The sequence below is a fragment of the Leucoraja erinacea genome, chromosome 19, assembly GCF_028641065.1.
Source record: "Leucoraja erinacea ecotype New England chromosome 19, Leri_hhj_1, whole genome shotgun sequence".
NCBI lineage: Eukaryota > Metazoa > Chordata > Chondrichthyes > Rajiformes > Rajidae > Leucoraja > Leucoraja erinaceus.
This window is the reverse complement of record NC_073395.1, coordinates 32,037,157-32,062,100: the sequence shown is the minus strand read 5'-3', so window position 1 is coordinate 32,062,100 and position 24,944 is coordinate 32,037,157. Positions and strand designations below refer to the sequence as shown.

Genomic DNA, 24,944 nt, shown 5'->3' with positions numbered 1-24,944 from the left:
ATAGATACATGATAATGGAATAATATTTAGTGCCAGGTAAAGCCAGCAACGTCTGATCAATGTTGTCCAAGGGTCGTCAAAGAGATAGATAGTAGTTCAGCACTGCTCTCTGGTTGGGGTAGGATGATTCAGTTGCCTGATAACAGCTGGGAAGAAACTATCCCTGAATCTGGTGGTGTGCGTTTTCACACTTCTATACCTTTTGAATTGAATTGAATTGAATACATTTTATTAGCCAGATATGTATACATACAAGGAATTTGCCTTGGTGCTTTGCTCGCAAGTAACAACACGATATACAGTAGACAATTATAAATAAAACATTATAATTGAAACGTGAAGAATGAAATAAAATACCAGAGCACAAGGAGGCTACGGACGTTTGGCAGTTGAGTAGAGTTACTGCTTGTGGAAAAAAGCTGTTTTTATGTCTGGCTGTGTCGGCTTTGACACCTTCCAGAGGGAAGTGCTTCAAAGAGCTTGTGGCCAGGGTGAGAGGGGTCAGAGATGATCTTACCCACTCTCTTCCTGGCCCTTGCAGTGTACAGTTCGTCGATGGGGGAAAGTTGCAGCCAATAACCTTCACGGCTGATTGATTGATGCGCTGCAGCCTCCGGATGACATGCTTGGTGGCTAAGCCAAACCACACTATGATGGAGAAGGTGAGGACAGACTCTATGATGGCAATATAAAACTGGACCATCATTGCCTGTTGCAGATTGTATTTTTTCAGCTGCCACAGGAAGTACATTGGTCTTTTTGACTGTGGAGTTGATGGTGGCCTCCCATTTAAGGTCCCTGGAGATGATGGTTCTGAATAACTTAAATTTCTCCACAGATGTGACTGTGGTTTTGTTGATGGTGAGTGGGGGGAGAGGAGGGGGAGTTCTCCTAAAGTCTACAATAAATTCCACCGTCTTAAGAGCATTGAGCTCCAGGTTGTTGCGATGGCACCAGGACGCCAGCTGTGTCACTTCCTGTTTGTAGGCAGATTCCTCCCCATCCTGGATCAGTCCAATCAGGGTTGTGTCGTCCGCATGTGACGTTGCCTGATGGGAGAGGGGAGAAGAGGGAGTGGCCATGGTGCGACTCGTCCTTGATTATGCTGCTGGCCTTGCCAAGGCAAAGTGAGGCATAAATGGAATCAAAAGAAGGGAAGTTGGTTTGTGTGATGGCCTAATTCGCTGCAATCTCTTGCGGTCCTGGATGGCGCTGTTCCCAAAACAAGCTGTGATGGTTCCTGATAAAATGCTTTCTATGGTTCACCTGTAGAAGTTGGTGGGAGTTTTAGTGGTCATACCAAACGTCCTCCATCCCAACAACCATTGGGTTGAATAGGAAAAAAAGCACTTACAAAATGGTTGATATAACAATATTTTCACATGTCACAATCTTAGAAGATTCAGATGTAACGTTAGGAGTCATAGTTTGAATGTTGACGCTATGTAAGAACCAATTAACGTATCCAGAACTGGCACCAGATAAGTGGATGCATCAGTCAGCTTTTATATGAGCCATTTTTGTCCTGGTTGTTTTTTGGTGCTGCTTGTGAACTAAGGATGCCATAAATGTGCACATCGTGAGGAGAACTTCTCTGAGCAGAAGTGCTTAGAAGAGTGGAAGATGATGTGGTAAAGCAATGCCTTTCAGCAATATTAAAACATACCAATAGTAAGCTAGTAATTTTTTTATTATGAGTCCACACATAATAGAACAAAAGGGTTCTTTATTCTACAAATGAATAAATGGTTCTTTAGGAGCCATTGATTAGGCTGCTTAAGATATATGACAGCCACACAAGATGAGAGTGGGAAAAAAAACAATCCCATTTGCTCCTAGATTTGACATTTAGAATTTCACAACCAACATAAGAGGTCGGTTTGCATATGTAAGAAACCTGAGTGTTGTTTCAAGAAATGCTTTGGATGACTAAAATTCACCCAAGGCTTTATGTTGTCTGTCCAGATCAGACACAAGTCGCAGTATAAACGTTGGAGACATATTTTCTGTCTTATGGGTATCAAGAAGTTGAAATTGTTCTATATTACTATGAAGTTACCTTCGACGTTATTTCTTTACGTAATAATACAGCTTATATTTCTGAGAAAGCATTAGTATTGGATGTCAACCTTTCATGTCTAAACATCAGGCAGTTTCTCAGCGAATTAGTAAAATCTCAAAATACTTTCCATTTTAGAAATGTTTCTGAAAACCAGCACATTTATGAATACAAAGAAGTCCCATGAGGTTGAAGTGATGTCTGAAATTGTTGCATGTTTTGCCAAATATTGCAATATCCAACAGGTGAGAGAACCTTCTTTGATTTATTTAAAACATTCTCATAGTGCAGTAGCACAATTCCAAGTCTGTTTAAAACAATAATATTCTTAAAGCAATACTGAGTCTCTAGTGTACTTACAAGCCTAAATCCTTTTAATCCAGGATATGTTATTCATGCCAAGAAAATGCTAGCCCTAATTCCTCGATTTATTAATTTTCATGGAAGATCTTTCCATATGTGGAATATAAGATGGTGTGAAAATAGTGCTGGTGGAATGCCAATGCTTTCAGTTTATGTAGAAATTAATCTGTCATGCATTTTGATCTGTCAGGCAGATTTGGTACCTTTAATCCTGTACAACCGCCTTTCTATCTTGAGAGGACTTTTTCACAGAATCACAAAAAGGATGGCCAAAATTGAGCCACAGTCTAAGTAGCAATCTTACCTAGTCATATACAATTTTAACTTTCAGTTTGATTTCTTCATTGCTACTTCTTACATAGAAACATAGAAATTAGATGCAGGAGTAGGCCATTCGGCCCTTCGAGCCTGCACCGCCATTCAATATGATCATGGCTGATCATCCAACTCAGTATCCCGTACCTGCCTTCTCTCCATACCCTCTGATCCCCTTAGCCACAAGGGCCACATCTAACTCCCTCTTAAATATAGCCAATGAACTGGCCTCAACTACCCTCTGTGGCAGAGAGTTCCAGAGATTCACCACTCTCTGTGTGAAAAAAGTTCTTCTCATCTTGGTTTTAAAGGATTTCCCCCTTATCCTTAAGCTGTGATCCCTTGTCCTGGACTTCCCCAACATCGGGAACAATCTTCCTGCATCTAGCCTGTCCAACCCCTTAAGAATTTTGTAAGTTTCTATAAGATCCCCTCTCAATCTACTAAATTCTAGAGAGTATAAACCAAGTCTATCCAGTCTTTCTTCATAAGACAGTCCTGACATCCCAGGTATCAGTTTGGTGAACCTTCTCTGCACTCCCTCTATGGCAATAATGTCCTTCCTCAGATTTGGAGACCAAAACTGTACGCAATACTCCAGATGTGGTCTCACCAAAACCCTGTACAACTGCAGTAGAACCTCCCTGCTCCTATACTCAAATCCTTTTGCTATGAAAGCCAACATACCATTCGCTTTCTTTACTGCCTGCTGCACCTGCATGCCTACCTTCAATGACTGGTGTACCATGACACCCAGGTCTCGCTGCATCTCCCCCTTTCCCAATCGGCCACCATTTAGATAATAGTCTGCTTTTCCGTTTTTGCCACCAAAATGGATAACCTCACATTTATCCACATTATACTGCATCTGCCAAACGTTTGCCCACTCACCCAGCCTATCCAAGTCACCTTGCAGTCCCCTAGCATCCTCCTCACAGCTAACACTGCCCCCCAGCTTAGTGTCATCTGCAAACTTGGAGATATTGCCTTCAATTCCCTCATCCAGATCATTAATATATATTGTAAATAGCTGGGGTCCCAGCACTGAGCCTTGCGGTACCCCACTAGTCACTGCCTGCCATTGTGAAAAGGACCCGTTTATTCCTACTCTTTGCTTCCTGTTTGCCAGCCGGTTCTCTATCCACATCAATACTGAACCCCCAATGCCGTGTGCTTTAAGTTTGTATACTAATCTCTTATGTGGGACCTTGTCGAAAGTCTTCTGGAAGTCCAGATATACCACATCCACTGGTTCTCCCCTATCCACGCTACTAGTTACATCCTCGAAAATTCTATAAGATTCGTGTCCTGCTCACTGGCCGAATAGGCCTACCAGAGTGGGCACGATAATAGTAGCCATTCAGGAGGGTATCCTTGGATATTTTAGCATTGACTAGGCTCCATGAGGTCTGATAGTACTATGTTAAATGGAGTAAGGAAATCTCCTGATGATAATCATCTAAATCTGTCGCCTGACTGATTAATCAGTACTAATCTATTTTGAACACATTTGGGAGAAGGACTGATGACAGTAACAGAACAGAACAAACTTTTGTTAGGCACTTCAGCACCCATTATTAAAAGTGACTTGATAGCTCCAACTCTGATGAAATTGGCTGCATCCTGAAGGTAGTAGATACCAGACCAGGTCAGCAATGGTGTGAGAGAAGCAATATGAGGGAAGAACTTGCTTGTTTCCATTCCCATCTTCTATCTTTTGTGCATGCATCGATCCATGAGTGTGTAGTGTTGGCTGGAAATACCAATTCTTGCAGTGATGGTCTGAAATTATTTTTTGAATAATTCATTTAAGGAATCTGGACATCACTGGGAAAACCACGTCTTACTGTATTTTCCGGGTAATCCTTGAGAACCACCTCTCTAAATCTCTTCTGGTGATAGTCCTGCCACAATCAGTTAAAACTTGTTTTAGATGAATACCAGCTAATCCTGAACATTGAAACATGAAATGTAAATTTCAGTGAAAGTGGAAAAAAATGGGTGGTACAATTAATGTGCCTGCATTCCTGGAATTACACTCTCTGTGCCAACCTCATGAAATTAAGTTAGTATAGCCAATGTTTAACATAAACGGTGAATTTTAATCAAAAATTATCCCGGAATTACTGGTGGAAATGTCAGTGATGTCACAGACGTTTCATGACAGATTTAATTAAGGACACTAATCAGACAATATTGAATTTTGTTCTAACAGTGGGTGGTTTTAAAAAAACCTTTCATTCCACACTGCACATCAAACACCGTACTATTCTCTGAAAATAGATCACGAGTGAAAGAACATACAAGTCCAAATTAACTGAAATTTATATTAAAACTAAAACTTAATATGATGTATAAATTTAATTTATCATGACTTCTTTGCTTCAATGTTAGATATTTTCCAGCGCTCAAAATTTCCAGATATGACTTCATCAATGTTATAACCATTTGCTTATATCCAATGTGTAGAATCAATTTAAGTAGATGATATCCCTCATTTCATTTTACAAATTTGACAGCAGCATCATTGATAGTCTCTTTTCCTGTCCTCAAAACAACATTGATAAACAGTTGGTGATTAAAGCTCAGTCTTGTTTGACCATAATGTATGTCAAGCTTTCTCAATTTGTGAAGTATATTTATTTAATAATTTATTTATCCTATTTTTGAAAAGATTCAGCAAGTAGATATCCAAAAACAGGTCATTCTACGCAATTTTCTCAGTGACAGCTTAAAAGTGGCTGTTAACAAGTGGTATGTTTTCCACGTGTGTTATGTGTTAATCTGGTTTTTTTTGCATATGTAATGCCTTCCTTGAGTATTTGATATGAGCAAATCAAGTATTCAGATAATAGTATGAGTAAAATAACATAATCTTTTATGATAATCTATTTCACTTACTGACATCACACTATTCTTAGACCACTTTTGTGTAGCTCTCTGATGATTCTGATTTACAATTTGCATTACAATTTAATAGTCTTAAACTGTTAGATTTTTCTGATATGGCTGCCTTATCAATCATTGTTTTTCTGTTATTGTATTTCAACTGCATCTTGCACTATTATCTCTTTTAACAAAACACACTTTTCACTCATATAGATATATGGAATGAGCTGCCAGAGGAAATAGATGAAGCCTGTACTATTGAAAAGGTTAAATGCTTTTAAATATATAAAAGATACATGGTGGAATACTTGACGAGGTTGTAGCTTGTATTCCTTCTCAAGCAGGCTTTCTCCAGTGGAAGAGTGCCAGTTGGTGGGAGAGAGAGAGACAGGCCCGGGCTTGTCTCAGGTTGATGTATATTGTGACAATGACCGGTGCCGTTGAAATGTGTCTACTATTTGATAAGAGAGACAAGCTCGGACTCGTCCTACAGTGATGTATATTGGCTGCATCTTGTGACCATGACTAACATCTGTGGAATGTGATTAAGTGACACACAGTATAAAACACCGTGCAAATCTTTGTTCATTGAAGTAGTGGCACGGGAAAGTCAAGTGTCTGTTGCTTACTTGACTGGTGTATCCCCATCACTTCCGCCGGCTGATGATCAGTAAAGCTTGAGTTGGTTTACCTAACACTTTTGTGGGTTGTCTGTTTTTTAAGTAATTAACCTTATCACTATAACAGCATTTAAAAGACACTTGGACAGGTACATGGACAGGAAAGGTTTAAGAGGGATATGGGCTCAATGTGGGCAAATCTAGCTTAGAAGGGGCATCATAGAAGGACCATTAACATTGTTATTCTGGGTTGTGTGCAGGAATCCTCACATGAGCAATAGTTCTACCACCAGGTTTAAGAATGGTGGTGAGGACCCGGGCGAAATGATTCATAGAGGGCAAGGAAAATGAATGTAAAAAGAATTAGTGGGAGCAGGGAAAGGAATCATCTGGAACACATTGCCAGAGGAGGTGGTGAAATCAGATATAATTACTATGTTTAAAAGGCATTTAGACAAACATCTAAACACACAAGATGTGGTCTTAATGTGAGCAAATGGGAGCAGTGTCAATTAGCAAAATGTAGGTATGGATGTGGTGGGATGATTGGCCCATTTCATTGCTGTACAACTTTAAAGGAGAAAGGGAAGGGGAGGTAAAACAAGGCGAGGTAAAGCAAGGTGAGGAAGTCTACCATTGTGCAGATGATTGGTGAGTGAACCTGGGTTTTCTTCTTGAGCACTTGCCAGACCCAAATTCGACTGCTCGACTGGGTCAAGGGAAGGATTTCAAAATAAATTCCAAATTTAAAATATATCTCACTTCCATTTCTATAGCATTTCCATCCCCTTCCTGATGCCATTTGTGTATTCCTCGAGTCTAGTAAATTTGCATCCAGCTTTGTACTGGTTCCACATTGGTCAGGGTGACTGGCATTTCAAGTATTAGGTTGGGACATAATGTCTCCAGGACCTAGTACAATTCTAAGTTTTTCTGTTGGATGCCGTATTTGAGATATGGCTGGAGTTATTTGACAGTAAAATTCTACGACCTGCTATCTATCTATCTATATATATATATATACACACTTTTAAAACTGTGTGTGTATGGGTGTATGTCATTTTGATTTTGCCTTTGATTTTGCCTTTGATTTGTTACTCCGCGAAAACCAGACGCAAAAACGCTGAGAGTTTTACCATTTCGCTAGCGATATTACCTTTCCAGTCGTATGTGTGTGAGGTTGGTTAGTGTGTGTGTGACGCCTCAGGCCGCCCCCTCCCCTCGCAACCGAGCGTTGCGGAAACAGACCCAAGGGGTCTGCACTTGGTCTAGTTTACTATAAATTCCGGAGCACCACTTGAGATTTATTTACATTTACAGTCCAAATTTCAGTCTGTACCTTCAGCACAGCAGGAATGCCAAATCACTATTAAAGTTAAACAAAAATCTGAGTTGGCTGATGGAACTTCCATTTGTCCAAGAATTTATATTTTTTGCTCTGAATGGAAACTTTGCCAAGTTTGTCGAGTTATATACCGTGCTGCATTTGATCCCATCTATGTTGAAGCTTTTAACATTCTGCATCCTTTAGATGTGTGTGCAGAAACTGAGGCAACCTTAATTATGTACATTTTTTTAAAGTATGCCATAACTAGATTTGCATTTTCAACAAGACATATTTATAAAAGTGTTAAATATTTTTCTATTGTGGTTTAATTATTTCACATTAATGAAGTTAATATGCTATTCAATACACTATGTAAACAGTTTTCTCACAATAAAAATTAAAGAATGGCAAATCATTCCTTATATGTCCCAGGCCCTATCCACATTTCGAACCAATTATTCAATCACCAGAGGATTGTCAAGTGCTATAAACTGGTATCTGAACAGTCATTTCCTGCATTAGAAACATGAAATAGAGGTACATAGGCATTTGACCTCTCATACCCTCTTCGATTCAATTACCCTTTCACACAACACACTTTTCCTGCACTAATACCATATTGCTTGAGTCTCTTAAAATCTATCAATCTTTGTCTGGAATACAGGTGCACAACCTTTTATCCGAAGATCCAAATAACGAAAACCTCCGAATAGCGAACATTTTTTCGGTCCTTGAAGAAAGGTCCTTGAAAACGTTCACTGAGGGCGGCCCGCAGAGGTGACAGCGGAACCTCCGGTCGGTCCTCGAAGAAAGGGGAACTAAATCCCCATTCATAAAAGAGAAGGTGAGGGTATATTGCGCGGGAGAGTTAATAATTGACAATATGCTGCTACCTGCCCGCTGAATTAAAAAGTTCCCACGGTAGACTGACGATACACAGTTTATCGTGAGTCTTGCGTGGGAACTTTTTAACAGCGTGCAGGCAGCAGCAGATTGTCGCTCCCTTCGGTTTCACCCCACCTACACCCCTCTGCTTCCCGGCCATGTGTGTGACCCTTTCCCTCCCCTCTCCAGCTCCCCGCTCATTGCACCGGCACCGGCGCGGGGGCTTTGCACTGTCTTCACGTCGGCTATGCCAGCATACAATGCCAGTCACCGGAGACGTCAGGACCAACGGGACACCGACCCCCAGGCCCACTGCAAGCACGGAGATCCCAGAGACCAACAGCCAGCAGCAGCCCAGCCCCGTTCCAACTCCAGAGGAAAACTGCAAACTGGCCGGAGACGTCAGGACTGTCTTCACGTCGGCTATGGCAGCCAGCAGGTCAGTGCAGTCACCGGAGACGTCAGGACCAATTGGACGTCGACCACCAGGCCCACCGCAAGCACGGAGATCCCAGAGACCCACAGCCTGCAGCAGCCCAGCCCAGCCCCGTTCCAACTACAGAGGAACATGGGTTGCGGAGGACGGGGCGCAGCTCGGGGCGTCGTAGGGGCCCATCGGGGAGCGGGTTCCTGTTGGTCCTGACGTCTCCGGCCACCTGCTATCCTCTGGGAACTGTACCGCCCTTGCAGGAGAGTGGGGTTGTTTGCAGTTGCAGAGGGAGGAGGCAAGGGCGGTACAGTTCCCAGTCTCAGCTCCAGTCCAGGGCGGTGGCCGGAGACGTCAGGACCAACGGGACAGCGACCCCCAGGCCCACTGCAAGCACGGAGATCCCAGAGACCCACAGCCAGCAACAACTCCAGCCCAGCCCCGCTCCAACTCCAGAGGAAAACGTAGGGGCAGAAGCGGATGGTGTGCAAGGTACGTCTTCTTCTTGGGGTGGCACAGCTCGGGCTGTGGGCAAACTGCCACTTGTCGCCGTAGCGGCCCATCGGGGAGAGGATTCCTCTGGATCGCCCCCTGCTATCTTAGGGACAGAGAGACACAGCGGCTTTTTAGACTGGTGGGCAATCACTTCCAAAGTTCTGCCCACACAGTCAGTACACCTCTCCTACACTGCATTTCATACAAACATTTATTCTGCAAGAAAAAACTACATTGAACACTCAAACTCGCGACAGGGTAACTGCCGGGATCAAGGCGCAAACTCGCGACCTAGCTCGGGGATTCAAGAATCCCCGAGCTAGGCCGCCTAAGGGCATGTAGCCCCGCTAGGGTGACATGAGTGCAAGAGGTGATTCAATGCTGCGGGCACATTTACAAATTCAGGAATTCATTTAACATACTGCATTTCATACAGACATTTATTCTGCAAGAAAAAACTACATTGAAGACTCAAACTCGCAACCGAGTAACTGCCGGGATCAAGGCGCAAACTCGCGACCTTGCGGATATGAGCCGAGCACTCTACCACTGAGCCAGCCATTAAAATCTACGCTAAAAAATTTCCATTCCGAAGACCGACAAATTCTGAATTACGAAAAGTGTCTGGTCCCAAGGCTTTCGGATAAAAGGTTGTGCACCTGTATATTCAATGACTGAGCTCCAACAGCATTAAGAGAATTCCAAAATTCACTATCCTTCAAGTAAGACATTTTCTTTCATTCCTGTCCTGAATAACCAATCTTTTATTTTAGGACTGTGACTATTCATTCCAGACATTCCATCTAGGGGAAAGATAAACCCTGTCAAATCTCATAAGAATTTTGTCTGGTCAATGGAATCGCCTCTCTTTTTTCTAAAGTCAAGAGACCACAGAGTCTGTTTTATTTTGTCTCATATGGAAAGCCTGCCATCCTAGGAATAACCCAGTGCAGCTTCACTGTACTCATTACTGGTATATCATTCATTAGGTGGAGAGTGCAGACTAATACATAATATTCCAGATGTGGTCTCACCAGTGCTTTATTAATTTAGAGCAAGATGTCTCTACTGTTGTACTAAAAACCTCATGCAATAAACATACTGTTGGCCCTTTTAATTGCTTGCTATAACTGTATGTTAACTTTTTATGACGTAAAAGGAACTCTGGTCTCTCTGAAAACCATTACAATTCAATCTTGCACCGTTTAAAAAAAGACCCTGCCTTTCTACTTAGCCTGGAATAAGCACATTATTTTACCTCCCAAGCACCCCATGATCCTCCTTCCTCTAGGAACTTGTTGTCAGTTCCAGGTACATACTATCCCAACTTCCATAACTGGATCCCTGCTTTATTTGTGGCTCCCTTCCTGTTACAGATCACCATTACATGCAACTGCTGCTGATACTGTGACTTTGTTCCACTTGTTGCTATTGTCAAGACCCTATTGCCCACTTTCCCAATCCGGGTCTCTGTTCCTAACTCTCCCATTCCATTTCTGGATCCCACTCCCCTTGCTTGTCCCTGATAGATACAGATGCCTGAAATCACATTAGGAAAAACTACTTGGTTGGCTCTTGTACCAACCTGCACAAAGCTAATCTTACCTTGACAACAGAACATTATGAACCCCATCTTGCACTATTATTGGCTTTTTTTTCCAAATTGTACTTTACACTAGAATCAGAGAGTCATACGGCATGAAAACAGGCCTTTCTGTCCAACATCCTCCCTGCACTCTTTACATTTTTATGGCATCCTTCTCATAGCAGGGTGATCAAAATTGAACATAGTATTCCAAATGTGACCTCATTGACGTGTTGATACGAATGTAATATAACATCTCAACTTCAAGATTCAGTACCCTAACTGATGAAAGCCTTCTTTCCCATGCTTATCTACCTCTGACACCACTTTCAAGGAAGTGTGCACCTATAATCCTGGGTCCCTCTGCTCCACACCACTCCCAAGGGCCTACCATTCACTATGAAGGTCCTGCCCCTGGTTTGACTTCCCAAAATGCAACACCTCACGTTATCTGCATGAACTCCATTAACCAACGTCAGCCCATTTACCCAGCTGATCAAGATACTCCTGCAATTTTCGATAGCACTCTTCACTGTCTCCAATACCACCTTCTTTAGTGTTATCTGCAAATGTATTAATCATGCCTTGCACATTCTCATCTAAGTCATTAATATAAACCACAAACAGCAATGTGCCCAGCACCAATCCCTAGTTTAGTTTAGTTTATTGTCACGTGTACTGAAGTACAGTGAAAAGCTTTGAGTCACAGGCCTCCAGTCTGAAAAACTTTCCACAACCCTCTGCTTCCTTCCATTGTCAATTCTGTATCCAGGCCGCTGGCTCTCTCTGGATGCTTTGCAATCTAACCTTCCAGGGCAGCCTACCAAGCGGAACCTTATCCGAGGTTTCTTAACACAAGGTTTTTTGTCACTAATGTGTAGTTTTTTTTCCCTGTCTTGCAGATGTTTACGTTTCAATTTTGTTTTTTTTGTGTGTTTGTCGAATTCTATGTACTTGTAATGCAGCTACAATAAGATTTTCATTGTACCAATACCTCACCGTTCTTGTACATATGATAATAAACTTGACTTGACTTGACTTGATGGGACGCCAGCCAATTTATTGGTTCTATAGAGACTCTGCTCTACTTACTTTTCCTGGTGGCACACCATTCAGCTTGTTTCCATGGCTGGGACCCTGCTGCCCTTAGCTGTATTCTACTCTCATCCAGAAAACTTTTCTAGATACTGGCTTCTCCTCTCGGAAGCCACAGAATGGAAGTACATTTTGAAACTCCAGACTGTGGGACAAATATTTTTAAGGCAGAGATAGGTAGATTTTTGATTAGTACAGGTGTCATAGGTTATGGGGAGAAGGCAGGAGAATGGGGTTAGGAGGGAGAGATAGATTAACCATGATTTAATGGCAGAGTAGACTTGATGGGCTGAATGGCCTAATTCTACTGCTATCACATGACCTTAAATGCTGTGATTTGCAAAATGACAAGATACTTCTTTCAAAATATACCATTTAACTGTAGCAGAATTCTGTGTACATTTAAATGTGATGAGGTGATATTACTCACTTTGACACATTACACTGTATTGATTTAGATCAATTGAAACATTATTTTCATTCAGATATTCAGTATTGTGTTGATATTTTGGTTTAATGTCTTTATTATATTCCTTTCTGCAATGTGAGTTGTATATACACGCAGAAATAAATCTATTTTGTCAGTGCTCATGACCCATGCTGGTGCCCGGTTGTAGATGTTTATAGCCATAGATTTTGTAGTAGAGGCTGGTCATTATATCGTTGACCCAAGTACTGAGCCTGTTAACCTTATTTTAAAACGGCAGCAATTCTAATCTCTGGCAAATAGTTAAAGCATTCATATACAGGGTGTGCATAGTATGGCATCAGACCCCTTATGTTTAGCTGCATTTGCTGATTTTTGCTCTCTCTTGAATTAATTATTTGTCATCATTTATGGTATCCCCACTATTTGTCTAACTGTGCTGCAATTCTTCAGTTGTATTTTGATAATTTGCATTGTCCAGCAGTAATGTGTTTTATGAATATTTGTATTGAACTTGGTTGGTCTCAGTGAAGTCTAAATACTGCTCTAATATTTATACTTCAACCTGCAATCTGTGATGTTCATTTTCCCATGAACTCTATAGCAATGAGACAGACATGAGACTTATAATCACATGGACGGAGAGAAAAGGAATGCAAGGATTATTTGAAATTAGAGAAATCAATATTCATACCACTGGGTTGTAAACTGGGTAGATTAAAATTCCAGTTAAGATGAAGAGAAATGGAATAATGTGAAATGGGCTAATGGGTTATCCTTCTTTGTGGAATACCCACGTCAGTCTAGTCCTGTGCTTTTTAGTACTTACTACTGTATTTACTACTTAACCTCCAACTGCAGGAGATTATCGCATGTTCCTGAGATCTGCTTGCTTGTCATAAACCCCACTTCACATATTAGTACCTTGTATTCAACAAATTTGGTTGTCAGAATCAATTTTTATGAGACTCTATTACAGCTGATTTCATTTTAAATTGCCAAAGAGAAAGCAAGTGTAGAAAGTTCCTGCTGTGAAGAGTTGTGGGAGAAGTTTTTATGCCGCTGTTTGTCGTTTTTTTTAGTTAGTAGGCTTTCGTCCTCCTGAGAATCAAAACAACTTTCCATAGCACTGCAATATTGTTTATATTTTACAGGCAACATTTTACATCTCAGTAATCCATTCTCTCTCCTCTTTCTCACCACCAACCACATTGTACCGCACACATTGCCCCCCACCATATGGTGGCACAGATCTTTAAGCTTGATAGTTGATCTGATTACATTTCCATGTCATGAATTGTCTGTACTGTCTGGAGATAAAAAGAAAGCTGAGAATTTTTTGTCAAGACTTCTGAACGGGTTCTTTGAAAATGAACAGAATATGAGGCAGTAATTCAATCTCGGCATCTCTATTGAGAATTTGAAGTACTCAAGCTTTTCCCTTGTAGTTTATAGTGTGATTAAAACTGGTTCATTGAATTACTCCCTTGCAACTGTAATACATGCAATAAAATTAAACCTGATAGCATTGCAGTACAAATTGCAATGTACAATGGATTACAGTTCACTTTCACATTCACTGTCTTCAAATTTCAGTATTTCTCATCCTAATGTTTAAAGCACTAAATTTCATAATATCAATATAAATGATATGTACCCTGTATGATGAAGCGATATGTCATATGCAGTTTCAGTAAGCGGCAATAAGCAGGAATTGTATTTAATGATAGAGGGCTTACATGCTACGATGTTCTCTCACGTAACATAAGTAGGCACACTCTAAAAATGAGCATAAATCATCACATAATTTCTACTCTCTATCTCAATCTCTGTCATTTTTATGGTTATTGTTGTGCAAAAGCTACCCCATGTTACAAGGACGCAGAAACATCCTTCGCTCTGAGGTGGAAGTTTTCCTCAACCTCAAGGTTTTGCAGTGGATGCCTAATTTGCTCTTATGTATATTATCAATGTTTTGTGTGCCCTGTTGAAAAAAGTTCATATTCAGTGTCATCTTGAAATATGCTCATACCTTTAATTTGATCATGAATAAATACATATATTGTAATGCTAGTTTCACACAGTAAATACATTATCATCCATAAATTCAGACTTTTTATTCAACTGTGGATTTTTTAAATATAGGTCAAAAGCCAAAAGCAAATCTCTTCAAAGTCAATTTGAATGCAATGTTAGCAATGTTAGAAAAATTTGAGATTTTAAAAATCAAGTCTGCAATTTATCCCATCAGATAAAGCATAAAAAGAAGTTTAATTTGACACCCAATTCACTTTCATATTTTCAGTATTAAAAAAGTTATGGTCATTTTCATATTCGGAAATTAGCATCTTGTTCCCTATTGCTTTTCCATTGACTTAACACAAAAGCTGTGATCGAGGACAGTCAAAAGCCCATAACTTTCTTAAAAATTAAGAGAACTGAAAGAAATTTGCAGTTATTATAGATTGAAGCATTCTGAAACAAATATGAAACAATCTTACTTGGATGACCTGAAATTAAAGCATATAATTAGTTAGTTACCTAATTGTAGCTAATTACAAAATTCAATTACTAGATCTAAACATCTATCCATTTCTTAAGAAAAGATTAACATTTTTAAATAATCTAAGTGTCCAAATAACATTCACATAAGAATTCAATTTAACATGATTTTTAAATCTCATTGTCATGAATTTATAGGCCAAATGGAAGGAATTTAGTGTTTATTTCCCATAAATTAATGACCATTTTAATCATTTTGCGAGTGGGATTTTGTGGAACGCGATTGATTGGAACGTTGCAGCTGCGGTGAATTTAAACCCCATATCGGCAGGAAAAATACTGCCGGTTCGTATGGGGCCTAAATCACCTTTTCGCAACGTAAAATTTGGATTAAGGTGATCCTAAGAAACACGTTTATATGTAAAATAAACGGCTTATCTTTAGCTGTAGGTACACAAAAATGCTGGAGAAACTCAGCGGGTGCAGCAGCATCTATTGAGCGAAGGAAATAGGCAATGTTTCAGGCCGAAACCCTTCTTCAGACCTTTAGCTTTAGCTTTAACTGCCCCGTACGTGAAATCCATCCCGGTTATCGGCTGTTGACGGCATTAGAAGCGGATTTTTATTTTACTCCAGCGCTGAAATTGTCCCACAATTTAAAAAAAAAAAAAATTCACAGAACGCCAGTCGGAACAATTCTTCAGTATTAGCTAGCAGCCTGAGAAAATATATCCAGGACAGGCAGGAGAAAAAACGCATTTTAACCCTGCCCCCACCCCCACCCCCCTCAAAGGCGCCAAAGTCGCGCACACGGCCAGTGGCAGAACTGCAGCGCCGCTGAAGGTAAGTTTTGTAACATACCTACATATGTTTAATGTTATACAGAATCCCCATGCCAATGTATTTTTGACAATTTACAGAAACAATTCTTAGTTGACACAAATGTAAAAGGGAATATAGTTTTAATTGTATGTTCTCATCATACATTCTTATTACATAAAAGGAGGACATGTATCGGTACCTGCTCTTACAATTTCCATTTGCCTATTCTCTCACATGTTCGTCAACTCCCTTTCATTCGTTTGTCAACCACTTACATGAGGGGTAATTTACAGAAGCCCATTAACCAATGAGCATGTTTTTAGGATGGGGGAGGAAGCCATGCACCTGGAGGAATCCCATACAACTACAACGAGAATATAAAAACTCCACAGACAGCTTCTGTGGTCTGGATTGAACCCGGATTGCTGGAGCTGTATGGGAGCAGAATCTTCTGTTGTCTCTTATAGAAGAACAAATACCATTTTGTACATTACATTGATGTTCACGATAACATTTTGCGGTACCTAATGCCAAAACAATAATGGAACAAAAGGAGAAATACTCGACCAGCTGGCTGGTCTGTTATTAAAGTGTTTTATTTCATCCTGTTCTTTCTGTTATGTTGCAATCACCTTGAGATGATTGATAAAAATCAATTGATTTGTAAGACAGGGAAGTTTTGTATTGATAGTGCAAAATTTAGTATGGTTATAGTCATACCTTCAGATCATTTTCCATTGTCAAAAAATATTAGTTTAACTGAGCTCAGTGCTTGAAGAAGGCTAAGCTGCGTTGGTACTTCATTAGTTTGCAGCGCAGCAGTCCCGGAGGTAACACAGTATGACACCAATTGGTCATCCCACTTCTAAAAAGATGTATCCAAAATGCTGGTTTAATGTTATTCTTGTGGACTGAATACAGATTTTACAACAGATTTTCTGTTTTATATTTTCACTTTTTATACATTTCCAAATGTAATGATCCATATTTCAGACACTACTTACACTATTCCTGAAGTGAGTGTCTGAAGAAGGGTCCCAACCCAAAACGTCGCCTAGCCATGTTCTCCAGAAATGCTGCCTGACCTGCTGAGTTACTCCAGCACGTTGTGCCTATTTTTGTAAACCATCTTCTGCAGTTCTACACTATTCATTCCTGTGTATTGTGAAGAACTATAAGCAAGGGAAATATTATTAATCTATGTTAAGGCTCCAATTGAAAATGGTTAAACGTTTATTTTGCTGTTTTTAATGAAATGTTATTTTGATTTTCTTTAGGTGATTGATGTCGGATCAGGAAAGGGATATCTGAGTTCTTACTTGTCCATGCAATACGGGCTCAGTGTATATGGCATTGATTCATCCACCACTAACACAATTGGGGCAAATGAGAGGAACAGAAAATTAGAAAGATACTGGAAAGTTTATCAGCGCCAAACAAAGCCTCCGACACAAATTTCTGAACCGGAGCATCCAAAAGAAGAGCAAATGCACAATGTGGAAAATGTTACCGAAATCAAGGAACAGGTTGGCCTTGTTGGGGAACAGGCGAAGAGAACTGAAACCCTGAGGGGGCATGGGCAATCACTTATACAGACCCCTATTTCTACTACTTTTGGAGACTCAGAAATATATAACAAAAACAATGGCGAAACATCTGCTGAGACTTTCAGATCAGACGAATATTACGGCTCTGAGAATGCGTTTCTGGAATTTCTTTCCACTGATGCTGTGGAAGTGGCTTCACAAGAGAGGCAAAATAAATATCTGGATGATAAGGAAAAAGAGAGACGGAAAAATGCAGGCTTGGAGGCCAAAGCAAAACGAATAAAAGAGGCCAATCTGTATTCTCCAATAACACTGCATGTTACTTCCACAACAGAACTCCATGACATCGCTTCTGATGTAAAGGTTAGACATCCGTGAGAATATTGTCTTGAGGTGTGTATTAAGGAGGCGATTGTGTGAGTGACGCAGTGGATCAGTTGCTGTCCTTTCATATTTAAGTCCCAGTTTTCACATGGCTGAATTTCAACTTCCTTGTAACTGAGGAGAGTCCCTTTTAGAAGAGGGGATGAGGAATGTGCATGTGCCCGTAAGCACGTAAGCAATATAAACAATGATGTGTTCCCGAGCACGAATATTGTTGAGCCAATACAGTATAAAAGACAAATATATGGTTGTGGTCCAATTTATAACTTTGAATACACTGAAATTATTTCATTTTTTGTGATTCTCTATCTGAAGGGGAATATTTGCTCAAAGAGAATGTTATTTTCTTGTTACCACATGGTGGCAGGCTCTCACCTTGCCGTTAACAACAGAACCATTAATAACACAGGCTTAAGCAGACAATTGATGGAAATTAGGAATTCTGAAGTGTTCCACTCCTGAGACAATGATTTTGTTGAATTTTATATATTCAGTTTCCCAGAATTAGAATGAATAGTAAATAATATCAATCTCACTCACTGCAATATAGAAATAGTGAGATCATTCTTTTTGGATAAAGTATTTGCAGAAAAGTGATTTTTTAATATTCTATGCCTCATATGGTGAAGATTTTGTGTGAATGTCATTCTTGCTGATTTATACAATCCTTGAAGTTTCTTGGTTTCACTTGATTCTGTGTATTCAAGCCTGAGAAGGAAAATAGACATAGTTGCAGGAGTAGGCCATTCGGCCCTTCAAGCCAGCACTGCCATTCAATGTGATCATGGCTGATCATCCACAATCAGTACCCCATTCCTGCCTTCTCCCCATATCCCCTGACTCCGCTATCTTTAAGAGCTCGAGCTAACTCTCTTGAAAGCATTCAGAGAACCGACCTCCACCGCCTTCTGAGGCAGAGAATTCCACAAACTCACAACTCTGTGTGAAAAAGTTTTTCCTCATTTCCTTTCTAAATGGCTTACCCCTTAATCTTAAACTGTGGCCCCTGGTTCTGGACTCCCCAACATCGGGAACATGTTTCCTGCCTCTAGCATGTCCAAACCCTTAATAATCTTATATGTTTCAATAAGATCCCCTCTCATTTTTCTAAATTCCAGACTATACAAGCCCAACCGCTCCATTCTATCAACATACAACAGTCCTGCCATCCCTGGAATTAACCTGGTGAACTACGCTGCACTCCCTCACTAGCAAAAATGGGCTGTGTTCTTATTACTTCAATGGCACACATCAAGACAAATGTTAACTTTTGATGTAGAAGGATGTTTGGCTCATTTCCATTTTCCATGGTAATATGGTCTCCCAAATCGCCACTTTCACTACTTATATGAGCCTTTACTTACTGGAAATTATACTTAATAGAAAGTGACAAAGTAAAATCATGCTTTGTATGAGGTACTAGATTATAAGCACAGCCTATGTTGAACTATATTCAGCACAGAAGGTTGTAAAAAATAGTGTTTTATGTATTTAGTTTATGACCCCGTCAGCGATGGCAGCCTTGTCTACTGTCTGTCTTTTCTTCTGTTTTGTTATTTTAAGTACGTGTTAAAGAGTAAGTTTTAGTGTTCTCTGATTTGTTTTATGTGGGGGAGTGGGAGGGAGGTCACAGGAACCTTTTTTTTTCAATCTCTTACCTTGCCGGAGATGCGATTTATTTCTGAATCATATCTCCGGTCACTCTGCGGCCTGACATCATGGAGCTGGAGACCTTGTTCGAGATTGATTTTGAGCCCCACCGCAGCACCGTGGACTTACCATCGGAGCCTGCGATCCCTTGTCTGGGATCGACGCTCCAACCATGGCCGGCGGATTTCAACATCGAGGAAGCTCGAATAGAGACTGATGTCGGGAAGCTCCACGTCGCAGCAGGTTCGACCAGCCCCGACTCGGGAATCCGATCGCCCGGCGCGGGGGGCTGAGATCCCCCCGATGCGGGACCTTGATCGCCCCGACGCAGAGGGCTCGACCGCAGGTTGCGGGAGCCAAGATCGTCCCGACATCAGATGGTTCGAGTGCCCCGACCGCGTGAGAACATAGAAGGGAAAAACACTGAACTTTTTTTGCCTTCCATCACAGTGAGGAATGTGGAGGAGTCATGTTAATGTGGATATTCATGTTAAAATTTTATTTGGATGTCTTGTTGCTTTTTATTGGTATGACTATGGCAATCTGAATTTCACTGTACCTTAATTGTACCTTACATGTGACAATAAACTGACCTTGAAATCTTGAAACTTCATGAGCCTGCTGTGTTGCAGAGCTGATTGCTTTACTTGTGATTTGTCACATAAATTTAACAAGGATTCTGTTGCATACTTTCTAGGATTCTATGGTGGTCGGTCTGCACACCTGTGGTGACCTTGCCTCAAGTACTTTACGCATCTTCATTACTAAACCAGAGATCAAAGCTGTTTGTAGTGTGGGCTGCTGCTACCACCTGCTCTCGGAAGAGTTTGAATTATTGGATAACAAGGAAGGTAAACAAAGTAATGCCAAGCAAAATTGAATATGTAATGTGTCGATAAAGTGCTGGAAGCAGAAACTGTTAACCATAATGAATACACAAAGTCTACAGTGAGAGTTGCCATGGGAAAAATCTTGCGAACAAATGCAAGTAGTTCTGCTCACAACCATGACATTGTTCAGCAAAGTAGCACCATCACCATTTTGACACAAATGCTAAAGTTCCAAACGTGCCAATCACTCTTTGTTAGCAACTTATTGACTCTTCCCAAAATCTAATGATGGAGCAAGAACCGACAGGAAATTCCCAGCACTTCTACCCAGCAAATCTGCTATACATTAGACCTGGTGCTATACATTAGACCAAGAACAGCAACTCTTGAATTTAATGGAAACACCTTGGTAAGCCTTAAATAATAAGCATCATTTTGAATTAATTGACAACTATTTTAATATATTAATTATCTCGCTGAATGTTTTTGGAAGTTTCTAAATGACAAACATTTGGAAACATTCATAGCTTTTATCATCTGACTGCTGACAACGGTATGGATTGCAGCTTTCAAAGGTTTCTTGCTATTGTTAAATTGGTCAGGGCTTGTCCTCTTTGTCTCCACCTCTGATATGATTGCATTGAATCATGCTTAGTCTTGGTTTTGAGGGTTGGTGCATCTCAGGAGTGAATGGTAGGTCTGCAGGTTAAGTTGAAACTTATTATGTAGGTCAATAGAGAGCACAGATGGTTCACAGCTGATCGGAAGCTCTGTCCCATTATCGTTAGTACTAGCAGCAGCAAAAATGCAAGGCGCATTATATGGAAGCAATAATAAGTAATTCTTAACACAAAGAGGGAAAATGTTGATGGTGCCTGAAAATTAATAGATACATTCCATTTTCTTGGAGTATAAATATTCATTTAATTGAAACCACATGCATTTGTCTTTCAAACTAATCTTACAGTTTTGAAAATCACTGGATTTGCTCATACAGTTTAATGGCAATGATTTTCTCAGTCATCTCCTGTTAAAAATATTTTACTCCAGACGGCAGGTATTATTACAGTAGCATAGCTTGAAATTCAATAATAAATTAGTTTTCTTGAATATGAATTTTGGATTTGAATTTCTACAATTTTACCTATCATTACAAAGTTGTATTGTTTTCACGAGGCCTGCTAAGCTATTTTCAGGCAAATAATTTAATCTAAGATTGGTAATTCATTATTACTACTTGATCATCATAACGTTGCCAAACACAAATTATATGTATTCAGAATTATATGTTTCATGTATTTTAGTCTGTTTATTGCATATACAATGGTTGCCAGGCAATCCTTTAAAATCAATTTTGTTCAAAGGGCCAATAAAGTGGGAATATGAAATACAAAAGAATTGAGGAAGCAAGATTGTGAAGCACCTCTTAAAACACACTTGATTGATATTTTGCATGCTAGCAAGCTGGATCAATAATACATAGAAAAATAGAAAATAGGTGCAGTAGTAGGCCATTCGGCCCTTCGAGCCTGCACCGCCATTCAATATGATCATGGCTGATCATCCAACTCAGTATCCTGTACCTGCCTTCTCTCCATACCCCCTGATCCCTTTAGCCACAAGGGCCACATCGAACTCCCTCTTAAATATAGCCAATTAACTGGCCTCAGCTACCTTTTGTGGCAGAGAATTCCACAGATTCACACTCTCTGTGTGAAAAATGTTTTTTTCATCTCGGTCCTAAAAGACTTCCCCCTTATCCTTAAACTGTGACCCCTTGTTCTGGACTTCCCCAACATTGGGAACAATCTTCCTGCATCTAGCCTGCCAACCCCTTAAGAATGTTGTAAGTTTCTATAAGATCCCCCCTCAATCTTCAAAATTCTAGCGAGTACAAGCCAAGTCTATCCAGTCTTTCTTCATATGAAAGTCCTGCCATTCCAGGAAACAGTCTGGTGAACCTTCTCTGTACTCTCTCTATGGCAAGAATGTCTTTCCTCAGATTAGGAGACAAAAACTGTACACAATACTCCAGGTATGGTCTCACCAAGGCCCTGTACAACTGCAGTAGAACCTCTCTGCTCCTATACTCAAATCCTTTTGCTATGTATGCTAACATACCATTTGCTTTCTTCACTGCATGCTGCACCTGCATGCCTACTTTCAATGACTGGTGTACCATAACACCCAGGTCTCGTTGCATCTCCCCTTTTCCTAATCGGTCACTATTCAGATAATAGTCTACTTTCCTGTTCTTGCCACCAAAGTGGATAACCTCACATTTATCCACATTATACTGCATCTGCCATTCATTTGCCTACTCACCCAACCTATCCAAGTCACCTTGCAGCCTCCTAGCATCCTCCTCACAGCTAACACTGCCCCCCAGCTTCGTGTCATCTGCAAACTTGGAGATGTTGCATTCAATTTCCTCGTCCAATATATATTGTAAATACCTGGGGTCACAGCACTGAGCCTTGCTGTACCCCACTAGTAACTGCCTGCCATACTGAAAAGGACCCGTTTACTCCTACTCTTTGCTTCCTGTCTGCCAGCCAGTTCTCTATCCACATCAATACTGAACCCCCAATGCCATGTGCTTTAAGTTTGTATACTAATCTCTTATGTGGGACCTTGTCGAAAGCCTTCTGTAAGTCCAGATATAACACATCCACTGGTTCTCCCTTATCCACTCTACTAGTTACATCCTCGGAAAATTCTATAAGATTTGTCAGACATGATTTACCTTTCATAAATCCATGCTGACTTTGTCCAATGATTTCACCACTTTCCAAATGTGCTGCTATCCCATCTTTAATAACTGACTAGCATTTTCCCCACTACTGATGTTAGACTAACTGGTCTGTAATTCAATGTTTTCTCTCTCCCTCCCTTTTTAAAAAGTGGGGTTACATTAGCTACCCTCCAATCCTCAGGAACTACTCCAGAATCTAAAGAGTTTTGAGAAATTATCACTAATGCATCCGCATTTTCTGGGGATACTTCCTTAAGTACTCTGGGATGCAGCCTATCTGGCCCTGGGGATTTATCGGCCTTTAATCCATTCAATTTACTTAACACCACTTCCCAACTAACCTGGATTTCACTCGGTTCCTCCATTTGACCCCTGGTCCCCTGCTATTTCCGGCAGATTATTTATATCTTCCTTAGTGAAGACAGAACCAAAGTAGTTATTCAATTGGTTTGCCATGTCCTTGTTCCCCATGATCAATTCACCTGTTTCTGACTGCAAGGGACCTACATTTGTTTTACCTAATCTTTTTCTCTTCACGTATTTATAAAAACTTTTGCAGTCAGTTTTTATGTTCCCTGCCAGTTTTCTTTCATAATCTTTTTTCCCTTTCCTAATTAAGCCCTTTGTCCTCCTCTGCTGGACTCTGAATTTCTTATACAATTATGTTGAAAAGTGGCCCTTTTTGATTTTTGCCCTGGATTTGTCTGCCTGCCACTTTTACTTTTCACCTTGCTACCTATTGCTTCTACCCTCATTTTACACCCCTCTATCTCTCTGCTCATGCTCCCATCCCCCTGTCACATTAGTTTAAATCCTCCCCGACAGCACTAGCAAACACTCACCCAAGGATATTGGTTCCATTCCAGCCCAGGTGCTGACCGTCCTCTTTGTACTGGTCCCACCTCCCCCGGATCTGGTTCCAATGCCCTAGAAATTTGAATCCCTCCCCCTTGCACCATTTTTCAAGCCACGTATTCATCTACAATATCCTGCTATTTCTACCCTGGCTAGCACGTGGCACTGGTAGTAATCCAGAGATTATAACCTTTGAGGTCCTACTTTTAAGTTTATCTCCTAGCTCCCTAAATTCTCCTTGTAGGACCTCATCCCGTTTTTTTACTTATATCGTTGGTGCCAATGTGCACCATGACAACTGGCTGTTCACCCTCCCCCTCCAGAATGTTCTGCAACTGCTCAGTGACATCCCTGACCCTTGCACCAGGGAGGCAACATAACCTCCTGGAGTCTCGTTTGCTGCAGCAGAAACACCTATCTATTCCCCTTACAATTGAATCCCCTATTCCTATAGCCCTTCCACTCTTTTTCCTCCCCTCCTGTGCCGCAGAGCCACCCACGGTGCCATGAACTTGACTGCTGCTGCCTTTCCCTGATGAGCCATCTCCCCCAACAGTATCCAAAATGGTATATCTGTTTTGGAGGGAGATGAGCGCAAGGGACTCCTGCACTACCTGCCTACTGCTACACTGGCTAGTGGTCACCCGTTCCCTTTCTGTCCCCTTAACTTTTACCTGCGGTGTGACCAACTCGCTGTACGTGCTATTTACTACTCTCTCAGCATCGTGGTTGCTCCAATATGAATCCAACAGCAGCTCCAATCGTTCAATGCGGTCTGCCAGGAGCTGCAGCTGGACACACTTCCTGCACACGTAGTCACCAGGGACACCGACCATATCCCTGATCTCCCACATGTTGCAGGATGAGCAAACCATGGAGCCGATCTCAACTGACATGGCTTACCCCCAAATTAAATCAATTCACTCCCACTAAAAAAAATCTTAATCCTTTAAACTGTACCTTTACTAAAAAGCACTGTACCCTTAACTCAGTGCACCCTTAACTCACTGCACCCTTAACTCACTGCACCCTTAACTCACTGCACCCTTAACTCACTGCACCCTTAACTCACTGAACCTTTAACCAGAAAGCAGAAATACAAACTTGGGGTT

General features: G+C 40.8%; 1 protein-coding gene across 3 annotated transcripts in view; it reads left to right on the top strand.

The window, feature by feature from the left end:
* Positions 1-24,944, top strand: part of mettl25 (methyltransferase like 25) — a 78,323-nt gene that overhangs the window by 14,822 nt on the left and 38,557 nt on the right. For 2 of the 3 annotated variants that reach the window (XM_055650760.1, XM_055650762.1), the window contains 3 exons: positions 2,198-2,304; positions 17,089-17,721; positions 20,090-20,243. In XM_055650760.1, the coding sequence (XP_055506735.1) occupies positions 2,198-2,304; positions 17,089-17,721; positions 20,090-20,243 (894 nt within the window). Of the gene's footprint in view, positions 1-541; positions 663-2,197; positions 2,305-17,088; positions 17,722-20,089; positions 20,244-24,944 lie in introns of all 3 variants that reach the window. The other variant, XM_055650763.1, reaches the window with a different exon arrangement.